Source organism: Elephantulus edwardii, unplaced genomic scaffold (assembly GCF_000299155.1).
Source record: "Elephantulus edwardii isolate Elephantulus edwardi_28Jun2011 unplaced genomic scaffold, EleEdw1.0 scaffold00039, whole genome shotgun sequence".
Lineage (NCBI taxonomy): Eukaryota > Metazoa > Chordata > Mammalia > Macroscelidea > Macroscelididae > Elephantulus > Elephantulus edwardii.
This window is the reverse complement of record NW_006399789.1, coordinates 4,931,499-4,944,061: the sequence shown is the minus strand read 5'-3', so window position 1 is coordinate 4,944,061 and position 12,563 is coordinate 4,931,499. Positions and strand designations below refer to the sequence as shown.

General features: G+C 45.9%; 1 protein-coding gene across 1 annotated transcript in view; it reads left to right on the top strand.

The window, feature by feature from the left end:
- Positions 1 to 12,563, top strand: part of KIAA1244 (KIAA1244 ortholog) — a 219,695-nt gene that overhangs the window by 169,492 nt on the left and 37,640 nt on the right. The window contains exons 17-22 of the mRNA XM_006884948.1: positions 931 to 1,041; positions 2,946 to 3,096; positions 6,156 to 6,467; positions 9,114 to 9,247; positions 11,722 to 11,867; positions 12,055 to 12,234. Coding sequence (XP_006885010.1) covers positions 931 to 1,041; positions 2,946 to 3,096; positions 6,156 to 6,467; positions 9,114 to 9,247; positions 11,722 to 11,867; positions 12,055 to 12,234 — 1,034 coding nt within the window. The remainder of the gene's footprint in view (positions 1 to 930; positions 1,042 to 2,945; positions 3,097 to 6,155; positions 6,468 to 9,113; positions 9,248 to 11,721; positions 11,868 to 12,054; positions 12,235 to 12,563) is intronic.

Below are 12,563 nucleotides of genomic sequence, written 5' to 3'. Positions count from 1 at the left end.
GGTCCTTGGAGAGGGACATCATGCTTGGGAGGGTGGAGGGACAGCGCAGAAGGGGAAGACCCTCTATGAGGTGGATTGATTCAGTGACTGGGGTAATCAGGATGGGAGTGTCAGAGACAATGCGATTGGCACAGGACAGAGCAGGGTTTAGGGCTGTTGTACATAGGGTTGCTATGAGTCGCAAACAACTCGATGGCACATAACAACAACAACGTAATCTTTCGTTATAAGGAGCTCTGGTGGCTGCCAGTGGTAAGAAGCTGTGCTGCAATCCCAAAGGCATGCAGTTCGAATCCACCAGCTGCTTATTGCAAATAGGGTGGGCAGTCTCCTCCCATGGGATTAATTGCCTCCGGAACCTGAGAGAGGGTCAACTGTGGCCTGATTTCCACTTGATGGCACACAACAACGATCTTTCCGAAGCAGATTATCAGGTCCTCCTCCTGAGATAGCTGGGTAGGTTGGGGATCTGAACTTTTCAGTTGTTATTAGGTGCCGTTCACAGCGTCCCTATGAACTGATCTGAACCCTGCCCTATCCGGTGCCATCCTCACCATCTCTGACACACATGAACCCATTGCTGCAGTCACTGTGTCAGTCCACCTCATTGAGGGTCTTTCTCTTTTGCTGAGCCTTCACTTTTCCTAGCATGCTGTCCCTTTCCAAGACCAAGCCTCCCCTGGCAACATGCTCAAAAGTATGTGACACACAGCCTCGCCAGCCTAGCCTCCAAGGAGCCCTCTGGCTACACCTTTTCCGAGACATTTCTGTTTGTACTTTTGGCAGGTAGCAAGTGCTTTGTTGTTTACACCAGGTCTCCTTGAGCACAGTGTCATTAGCCCTAGTGGGAAATAAGTCTTTGGGAAGGGGTCCCGTGAGATGTATGGCGAGAGAATACACCCACTTAAACAACAAATGTTTCCTCTACAGGCGTTGCTGCTAACTGCGCCTCAGCCCTTGCTCAGATGGCGGCTGCCTCCTGTGTCCAGGAAGAGAAAGAGGAGCGGGAAGTGCAAGAACCCAGCGATGCCATCACACAAGGTAACAGCTGAGAGGCCAGAGTCGACCGGTACACACCTGCGTGCACCCACAGCCACACGCAGACACTGGGCCGCGCTCTGCATGTGATATGCGGTATATGCATAGCTCTGATCGCAAGACCCCATTTGGACCACAGAAGTGGGCCTTGGCCTTCCAATTCTTGTAGTTAGATGGACTCTTTAGTGGGGGAAATACGAGCCCCTGAAAAATGGCAAGAAAAATAGAGTTGGCGGCCAACAAAAGCCCACGTGGCTGAGTTGTTCACACCCAGCCACCGACTTTGGGGCTTCCCAGTAGAGCACATTTGAGAACCAGTTGGGCTGTAGGGGAAAGCAGACCAGTTTGGGGAAAGGGGAAAATCATCTGAGCAGAGACTCAGAGACTTTGCTTTTATCAAAGAAAAATATGAGCTTTGTGGACTCAAAAGGAGTTATATATTAACTTGGTTAAAGTCGCATTGAAGCTGATAATTTATCTAAGATAAAGTGAGAGAGAATGGCCTTTCTAATAACATAAAAAATAGCAAAGAAGCAACAAACAAGAAGAAAAATGAGACGCTCAGTCCAAATTGTTCTTAAACTTTGAATCAGATGCTTCGAGAAGCTCATCTAGAAATAGTATGTTTTTAACCAAAAAACAACAGCAACAACAATAAAAGAGTACATTTTTACAGTTTAGATCAGTGTTCCTCAGCCTTAAGTATCATGTGGATAGAGACCTATTTAAAAGCAGTTTCCACAGATCTCCAGAGTTAACTGAACAAAAGACTATCACAGTGTTGCTTATGGGTGTCCAAAGGGTGTCCAAAGTCCTCTGTGTTGAGTTGATTCCAACATATGAGAATTCCATGTGTGTCAGTAAGTAAAGCCCTCCATTGCCTTTCCATGACTGTCACCTTTTGAAAATCATTTGTTTTCATGACTGTCACCTTTTGAAAGTAGAAACCAAGTCTATCTCCCTGGACAGATCTTTTCAAACCAGTAAACTTCTGCGAAGTAGTCAACTGCTTAACTGTTGAACCCTTCAGAGAACCACGTAAAACTGTACACTACATAAAAATCTCTCTGTTTCTAGTTCTTTGAAAAAAACACGTGAAAACCACCACTAAAATTGTATGTTGCATTCACGACACAAATGAAGTTTGTCCTTTGCAACAAACGGAGAGATAGTACTGAAGTTCGTGTGCTCTGATTCTGGGGTCTGGGTCATCCGTCAGTTACCTCATCATTATTCCTCCTTCCAGTGACTTAAAACTCTGTTCTCGGGAACACAGTGCACTTGGCCTTGGCTTGCCATTTTGTATCATTTACCTCTTCCGTGAATCATCTCCTTTCTCAATAGTTACCAATAATAATACATATAGGTCAGTAATTTGGAGATCAAAATTATAAATTGAAGGAGAAAAGACAGGCAGTTTTTCATTTTAAAGTAGTCATCAGGTGCTCAGAATGTGCTTACACAAACCATTTCAATGATCATTGTAATGAAATGTGACACTAGCCGAATCTCAGAGAAAACATGCAGACCACCAAGGATTCTTCTGTCTTGCTAACTCACGTGCACAGGGGTCTGGGCACAGATGGCTTAAGGTATGGTCTGTCCACGAAGCCCATCCTCTCTGCTGTGACTGGCTCTGGTGAGCCTTAGAGAGCTGTCACCCAACTGCTCGGGATTCATCAGCTTCTGAGGCCACGGGGCTGGGTCCCCGATGCTTGGAAGGTGGACGGTGGGCTGGTGGTTGCACCGTGGGTCACAGGGACCTGCCATACGGGAGCTTGCTGCCAGTGCGGTTAGTACTGCCCCTTCACCCTTGCATGACCACATGTCCTTTCATTGTCATCCTTTCTCTCTCCCTTTCTGTCTCCCCCACTCAGACGATTTTAATAAATGTCTTTCTGGCACAGTGAAACTAAAAGTGGAGCAGAAACTGGAGCAGATGGGGAAGGTGCAGGGGGTGTGGCTGCACACGGCCCACGTCTTGTGCATGGATGCCATCCTCAGCGTAGGCCTGGAGATGGGGAGCCACAACCCGGACTGCTGGCCACACGTGTTCAGGTGCATGGCGGGATTCCCTACACCCAGATGCCACTGGCCCAGCTTGGGGAGGCTCGGGGAGGAGGGCATGGGCTCAAGTCAGCAGCAGTCTTAGAGGTCGTTATTGCCACTCCCAGAGTTTGAGCAGACTTGATGTGACAGGTTAAAATGAGAGGAGGCGGGAAACAGTTGAGCACATAACAGAGAGACAGGGCTGGATGTGAGAAAGATTTTTATTTATCTGTTACCTTTTCTAGGAGGAGCAACTATCAAAGGCCAAGAAAGAACAGCTAGTTTCTTTTTTTAAAATTTTTTTTATTTTATTATTTTGTGTATGTGTACCATCAAATCAGATCTGACTGGTACAGGAGAAGATTGTCTCTCCTTCTCCAGAAGAGCATCTGGCGGATTTGAACCGTACACCTCTGGGATTGCAGTGCAGCTTCTTGCCACTAGGCCACCAGAGCTCCCCGAAAAAACAGCTAGTTTCTTAAAGAGCAGCTGGTGACGATGGTGGTGGTTAAGCACCATGGAGTCAGAACCAACTTGTAGCTGACCCTCCAGTAGGTTTTCAGAGACACAGGAGTTGATTGCCCATCTTTCTCCTGTGGAATAGCTTAGGGATTCAAACCATAAACTTTAGGGTTAGCAGTGTAATTCCTTACTACTCAGCCACCAGAGCTCCCTCACCAGAGTAGATGATATAAGGCCATATATATTGAATGAATGTTGCATAGCTTTAGAAGTTTATTATGTGAACATGCTATAACATTATGTTTATTAATGTCCCGTTAGTCTAATGGAGACTTTTAGCTAGCCTGCATAGAAATAGAAAGGACAGGCTGCCTATTTTTAATTGAACTAGGCAAGGAAAAAAATATAAAATAGTACTACAATGCCAAAGACAGGCCAATATTTTGACTAAGCTTTGTAGAACTGGAAGCCAAAGCAACCCCAGTCAGTGGCATAGTTCATTGTGAGATGAAAACAAGTCAATAGTTTCAAAATGTCAGTCCTCCTACAAGTAGAACCCCAAGTGCTGCCATGGGGGTGGACTGAGTGAGGTGGGAGGAGTCACACTAGTGTCAGAGGCGGCCTTGGTGTGAGGAGTGGGTGGTGCGCTGGGTGCCTCACAGGAAAACCAGCTGAGTGGGAGCAGTCAGGGCCTGATGGCGGCTCAGAGCAGTGCCCAGGTCCCCAGGAATCTGATCACACTGGAGAGTTCATCTGGACATCCACAGCATGGATTTGCTGTTGCAGTTGGGAACAAGTTAGTTGTAACTCACTGTGACGTCCTGTGGCAGAGCACAACTGCCTCACAGCTTTTTCTAGGCAGTGACAAGATGGACTGACACAGTGACTGTACCCATGGGCTCGATCGTGTCAGAGACGGGAGGATGGGGTGGAACAGGCGAGGCTCCTACCTGTTGTTTCATAGGGTCACTGTGAGTCAGAGTTGACAGCGCCTAACAACAACAGCAACCGTTACAGGAGAAATCCACTAACACTCATTCTCCCAAAGAGCCGTTGAGTGGGTTTGAACCACTCAGTTTTTAGTTTGCAGCCAAGTGTGTGGGCATTCCACCACCAGAGCTACTTCAAAGAAAATAGGAAAACCAAGCTTGTTGCTGTCAACTCCTATTAACTCTACAGGGCAGAGCAGAACTGCTCCCAGGGTTTCCTAGTTGAAATCTTTACCGAAGGAGACCACCATGTCTCTCCTGAAGCTACTACCAGCCATTCGGTTAACATCTGACTGTCTTAACCATTACTTCACAAGGATACTTAGAGCAAGTTTAACTAAGGGCCATTTGTTGAGTGTCAAAAAGAGAGACACAGATTCCTTAAAGGCTGAAAAGGTTCAAAACAGGAAGTTGAGAGGTCCATTTAAAAAGACTAGCATGGATGGAGCTCTGGTGGCCTAGTGGCAAGAAGCTGCACTGCAATCCCAGAGGTACATGGTTCAAATCCACCAGATGCTCTGCTGGAGAAGGAAGGACAATCCCCTCCTGTACCAGTCAGATCCTATTTGACAGTACACACACAAAGTAATAAAGAAAAAGAATTTTAAAAAGAAATTTTAAAAAACCAAACCAACAGAGTGACTTAGACTGGAACAGAATTGGCTTTACTATGGAAGCCTCTGGTTTGTTCTTCCATGTTACTGTCACAAGAAAAAAGAAAATTACTTACATTGTGCTTGAACAATCTGCACAAGAGTGACAGTTTACCAACCCTACAACATCAGATTGCATTATTGGTGTTGTTGTTGTTTAACATAGAGTGGGAACTGACCCATAGCTGACCCTCCAGCAGGTTTTCAGCAGCAGTTCATTGCACAGGAGACTGCTCATCCTTCTCCCATGGTGGCCTCGAACCACGTGTCTTTGAGATTGCAGTGCAGCTTCTTGCCACTAGCCCACCAGAGCTCCCTAGATTGCATTATACAGAGGTTGTTCATTATCAGTAACTGAAACTATTCAAGGATAAGTGGCCTCTCAAGAGCCATTTTAGTCCCGGATTCTTTTGGGGAACCATCTGAAAGTTGGTAGTTGTAGGCTTTTCTCTCTGTTTGCTACAAGTGAGCAACTGCCGTGCTCCTCGGCTCACGCTAGTCACAGAAGCAACCAAGGTCAAGGTGACTGGCAGAGCCAGAGAGGAGTCCCCGCTGGGCAGAGGGCTGCCAGCCAAGCACACACTCAGTCTTAAATAAAATACAAGGCAATGCTTCCAAGTCCTAATTGGAAAACAATGTAGAGGGAAAGAGGTCTCTTGGAAAACTATCTTGAACAACAGCCAGAACCAGACCAGGCCAATGAGCTACATAGGCCTAGGCAGGAGGAACAGGATGGAATCCTTATTTATTTTGAGGCTGTATATATGTAGGTGAGAGACAGTGACAGAGTGAGAGTGATAGAGAGGGGTGGAAGGAAAATAGAGATGGCAGCAACATTTAAAAGGAAGGAAGAGTTGGGGAGGACTACAGCTGGCTGAATTGACTTTGCCCCCACCAATGGGGTTTACAGAGCTGACCAGGCTGAACGGCACCACTTAACAGCTGCTTTCTGTGGTCTCTCTAGGGTGTGCGAGTACGTGGGCACATTGGAACACAACCACTTCAGTGACGGCACCTCCCAGCCCCCACTGACCATCAGCCAGCCCCAGAAGGTCTCCGGAGGCTCTGGGGACCCTGAGTGCGAAGACTCACCCCAGGAACTGGACCCGGAACAGGGGAGCTCCCTGAGTTCCACTCCCGTCATCCAACCCCTCTCCATCCAAGACCTCGTCAGAGAGGGCAGCCGAGCCAAGGGCGCTGACTTCCGTGGGGGCAGCCTCATGAGTGGGAGCAGGGCCGCCAAGGCGGTGCTCACCCTCTCCACCCAGGCCGACAGGTGTGAGGGTCTCCCCTAGACAGGCTGCTTGCCACAGAGCATCCACCACCTGGTAGCAACACTCACATCCAGAGCCGCTTCTTCTGGTCTCACAACCATTTCAGGAACCACTGTCGTCTTTTTCAAGTGTGTTTCTATCCACTGCCACACCCTACACTTAAATGTTCTTCAGTGAGTGTAATAGTAGGTTTGGGAGGCTGATCATCTATGAATGTTCTGCCTCTTCCGTGATCTTGGGCAAGTTCACTTTCCTGATCCTTGATTTCTCCATCAGGAAAACAGCACTGCAAACTCATTCACAGAATAGTGAGGTTCAGTGAATTGTTACACTTGCCATAATTAGCTCTTTCCAGTTACTTGCTGTGTATCTGAGAGATGGACAGTGACTAAGGATAACAGAAGAGTTGATTGATGCCTTTGTGCTGTTTGGAGAAGAGTGCTAAAGACGCCTTGTTGAGTACCATATAGTCAGAACCAACCCATAGCTGACCCTCCAGCGGGTTTTCAGAGGCAGTTAATCACACAGGAGGAGATTGCCCATCCTTCTCCTGTGGAGTGGGTGGTGGACTCAAACTGTGTGCCCTCAGGATTTCAGCACAGCTTCTTGCCACTAGGCCACAAGACCCCCTGGAGTAACAAAAGAACAAACATATAGGTCTTAGAGAAGGTGCAGCCAGAGTGATCCTTGGTGGCAAAGATGATAAAACTTCACGTTGCCTACTTTGGGATTGTTGCTGGAAGAGATTATTCCTTGGAGAAGTTCATCATGCTTGGGAAGGTTGGAGGGGTGGCAAAAGAGAGAGAGGAAGGCCCTCAACCAGGTGGGTTGATGTGGTGACAGCAGCAGTGGGTTTAATTGTTCAGAGATTGTGAAGAAGACACTGGATAGGACAGGGTTCAGATTGGTTATTCATGGGGTCGCTATGAGTCCAAAATTTTGGAGGAGTGCAGGAGGTGGGTGACCAAGGAGCAGAAGGAAGTAAGCTCATCTCCTTCATTGTGGTCACATTCGTAAATTAGGTGACCCTCACAGTGGCATCTGGATCAATAGGTAACATCATGATAGTTGGAGAAAAGATTGACGTGGTCAACAATTTCGTTTTCCTTGAAGTCACAAGCAAGGAGCCAAGAATCAAAAGTCAGGTTATATTGGGAAAATTTGCTATCAGGGACCCCGTTAAAGTCTTAAAGAGCAAGGATAACAGTGTAAAGACTTCAGATGCACCGGACACAAGCCATAACTTTTCCATTGCTTCCTGTGTGTTTGAAAATTGAGCAGTGAATAAGGCAGCGCTGTCTTGGAATTGTGCTGTTGGCAAAGTTGTTGTTGTTGTTGTTAAGTACTATAGAGTCGTAGATGACTCATAGCAACTCTATGAATGAAAGTCTTGAAAGCAAAACTTTCATCTGTTCTCCAGGTTCATAGAGTTTCCGGAGGCAGGCTTTTCTGGAAGTGGATGGCACTCCTACTTCCAAGCCTGTTTTATTTCAGAAGATCCACAAACACCAGACACGAGGGCCACAGGCCCAAAGGCCCAAAAGCCCTTTTAAGTACGAGGCCGAATCCAATCAGCTCACACCCTGTTGAGAACAGCAGCCACACCCTAGTCTCAACCCCGAATCAGAAACTACACCTTAGCAGGATCCGGCTGTTCCACTCATCTTCCCAGCCTGGAAATAGCCCACTGAAAATCCTCAACCATTCTCCTTTTGAATTCTGTGGCGGAAAGTTCAGCCAGAGTATTGCATATATCATGGTCTGCCAATTAAATAAACCTGCCTTGGAGGAGTGCAACCAGGGTGCTAATTAGAGGCAAAGATGATGAAACTTAATATCATATACATTGGGTATATTGTCAGGAGAGGCCAGTCCTTGGGAAGAAATCGTCATGCTTTGAAAGTGAGAGAAGCAGCCACTTAGAGAGATGGATCGATGCAGTGTATCAGATCATGAGGAACGGGGCATGGCAAGGCAGGGTTTCAGTCTGATGTTCATAGGGGCATGATTAGTGGTAATCCACTCAGGACGCCACAGACAGCAAAAGTTTGCTACCTGTGCTCTGCTCATCCTTCTCCTCTTCCTCTACAACTAGCCAGCTGAGTAAAAAACAAATGCCCTTCAAGTTCTTTTATTACGGAACATCTGTCCATCCAGTAGATAAATGAGTGCAAAGATCATGGGAGGCCAGTCCCTGTTGTCAGGTGATACCTCCTTTTGTGTGTCCTCAGGGCCAAGCCCAGACTTACAATCATCAGCAGAAGCCAAACAAAAGTCTCTTGCTGAATAATTCACGGGGTGGGTTTTTTTAATTTGCCTAGAAATTGAAGTCAATTCTGAGGGTCTGTTCTGAGTTACTTGTACACTTTCTGGGAGAGATAACAATATTTTCTTTCACCTTCTTGCCAGATGTCGTTGTACATCCATGGCAAGGGAACTCTTTAAAATATGGCTGCTGCCTTCGAGATTAAAATCACATGATTAGAGCAGACTTCTACACAGTAATAATACAATGCTTTCGTACATTTGTTTAGAGTGTTTACACAGCATTTTCATTAATCACATCTAACAAAATTACCATAATCATTCTGCCATAAAGACACTGCTGACTCCTTTCCAAGTAACGGGTGTTTTCTGTTTGCATCTAGGCTCTTTGAGGAGGCTACAGATAAATTAAACCTCGTGGCTCTGGTAGGCTTTCTTTACCAATTGAAGAAAGCCTCACAATCCCAGCTTTTCCATCTGGAGACAGATACAGTGGATTATTCGCTGGCAATGCCAGGTAAGGCTTTGCTTGAGAAATGGTGCCATGAGAGAAGCACGAGATGAGCCAGGTCTCGCATACCAACAGCCTCCTGAGGGACAGACACATCCTTTGTACGTGGACACCCTAGGAGCTCCGGTGGCTTAACAGTCAAGAGTTGCACTACCTTTCCAAGCTTCGAATCCCCAAGCTGGTCAGTGGGAGAATGACAGGCACTTTCCACCTGTGCAAATAACTACCTCTGAAAACCCGCTGGAAATTCAGCCATGAATTCATTCACTTGACAGTGCATGGCAGCAATCTAACAAACCTGCCCAAGCACCAGTGCAATGTGTTGGGTGGTTTTGAGGCACTGTGTACCCTGTGGGGTGGTAATACGCTTTGTGTATGGAATTACGACTGCAGATGCTACCTGTACTAGGTAGTTTGGTGTTGTGATGGAGACGTTCTATGCCTTAGACTTAGGTTGCATCCCATAAGGTTTGGCACCTCCGTATCATGAGTCATGCCGCCCAACTTAGCCCAGCCAATTTGCATAGTAGCACCTCTTAATTTTGAAAGAGATGATTAATAGACAATTGAAGTATGAGTCAACAGAAGCCTGGTCCTTCTAACGAAGGGTGTGTTAATTAAAGAGGGATCGGTGTTTTCATGGATCAGGCCAGGCAAAGAGGAAGGGCCCTTTGGAAGGCCAGCCCTGTGTACTTGAATGGCATTGCCCACCTGAAGAGCAGGTTGCTCAGAAGAATTCTGAGAGAGAATCTTGTTTCAGATGATGACACCCAGAAGCCATGTCACCCTGTGTTGAGAATTTACCTGGGTGGCAGGTTGGATGTCACAAACTTTGTGGTCCCCTCGTCTGTAGGAACCTTAAGTTCTAAGTGCCTTTTATCTCCAGGGCGCTGCAGAGTCTAACCTGAGAACCATAGTCTCGTGGTCTTTATATTTTTTTTGTCCTTGTTGTGTAGCGTCAGATTGGATCTGACTGGCATATGAGGAGATTGCCCCTCCTCCAGCAAAATATCTGGTGGATTCAAACCATGCACCTTCAGGATTGCAGTGCAGCTTCTTGCCACTAGGCCACCAGAGCTCTCTAACCTGAGAACCATAGTCTTTTATTTACCCAACTAGTTAGTAATAAATGATCAAACTTTAGCTGTATCAAGTCAAAATTTCAGACCCATGAGACTTCCAGAGTATCTCTCTGACTAGAGGAATCCCTCTTTTGCACTGGAGAAATAGCAAGTCCCCAGCTTTTAAAAAGACAGCAAGGTCAGAAGAGCCACATTTGAGGAGGAAGTGTTGACTCTAGAATCAGATACGAGTGACAGTGCTGGCTTCTTCACATACCAGCTGCGCTGTCTTGGGCAAGTCATTTTGCCTTTTTGAAATTCAATTTTCTGATCTCTCAAAATGCCAATAGTTGTATTTAGTTGTTATGTACCATCAAGTCAGAACTGACTCATAGCTGACCCTCCAGCAGAGGCAACAAATTGCATGGGAGATTGCCCGTATTTCTCCCACAGAGCAGCTGGGTGGATTCGAATCGAGTTCTTTTGGGTTGGCAGTGCACCTCTTTACCACTAAGCCACCAGAGCTTACTGCTACTGCTTCTAGGGATCCTAAGGATACTTTAAAATTTAAATCATTTAAGAGGTAAAGCAGCTCACAATATGTTACATGTTCCAAGTATCCTGTGCATGTCAGTATGTTTATTTCAGGGTTTAGTTGACATGGTAAGACTAATTAAAATGAAACATCCTGGTTGGAAGAGTCTGGCAAAGATCAGCATTTTGTAGCAAGTAAGGAGAAGCAATAGGACATGTTGAACAGGAAGGAAATAGGGAAGACCTAAATGACAAGGCAAAAGCAGTAATAAGAGGTCACATGGCCAGGTTGAATTGTAGTAACTCTGTATGCTGAGGGTCAGCCAGTAGCCCCTGTCTCCCTGTTAGAATTGAGCAGAGAGGCTCATGCACAGACCACTCCCTGGAGGTCAGTGGGCTTCTTTAACACAAACATGTTCATCAATCCAAGTGAGTTATGAGAAGTGGAAGGGAAATTGTTGCCCTAAATTTTCAAAACTTCTGTGCTTGAGTTATTGTTATTAGGTGCCATTGAGTCACTTATAACACATTGTGACCCTGTGAACAATAGATGAAAACCTTGCCCTATGTTATGCCATTCTGACAATCTCTGGCACCATTGCTATGTCAGTCCTTTTTGTTAAGGATCTTCCCTCTTTTGCAGACCTCTGCCTTTAGCAGCACGATGTCTTGAATAGGTCCCATTATGTCTTGCCATTATGTCTTTGCCTCTGGAAACTCGATGATCTTCGATAAATGTCAATAGTTGTAGAGGGTCTTCTGGCCTTTTGTTCATAGGGTCCTTCTAAGTCGTGCTTGACTCAAAGGCAATCAAAAACAACATTATGTCTGAGTTTGAGTTCTGTGGTATTTGTGGGTTTTTGTTTGTTTTGTTTTTTCCTGTAGGAGAAGTTAAATCCACCCAGGACCGAAAAAGTGCCCTCCATCTGTTCCGTCTCGGGGATGCCATGCTGAGAATTGTGCGGAGCAGATCTCGACCCCTGCTCCACGTGATCCGCTGCTGGAGCCTTGTGGCCCCACATCTGGTGGAGGTGAGGACTTGGAAAGTGGGAGTCCTCGAGCTTGGGTGCCTTTCATCTTCTCTCCAGGTTCATAGGGTTTCCGAAGACAAGCTATTATGGAAGTGGATGCCACTCCTCCTTCCAAGGAACCCTATAGAGAACCAAATATTACTTGGCTGAGGTCCTGATGGTTTTCTCCTCTGCACTGAACTTGCAGGCTGCTTGCCACAAGGAAAGACATGTTTCTCAGAAAGCTGTTTCCTTCATCCATGACATACTGACAGAAGTCCTCACGGACTGGAATGAGCCACCACATTTTCACCTAAATGAAGCACTCTTCCGACCTTTTGAGCGGATTATGCAGCTGGAATTGTGTGACGAGGATGTCCAAGACCAGGTGAGTGCCACAGTAGTCATTACAAGATTCTGAGTATAATGTCAAATACTGGTCTGCTAGTTTTGCATGCTTGCTTCATACAGTAAAATCTGTGTGGAGTCAGTGACAGAGAGGTTATAGAAAACATTCTCAATTCACAGACCACATGATTGTGAGTGTAGGAAATCCTATGATTAATAAGTTACTGGATACAGGATCAATACATGAAGTTCATTTTAATGCCTATTTACTAGAAAGAAATCATCCCAAAATTAAAAGAACAAGAACAATTCACAAGAACATTATAAATAACAAAATAGTAAATAAAAAATAAACAAAAAACTTAAAAA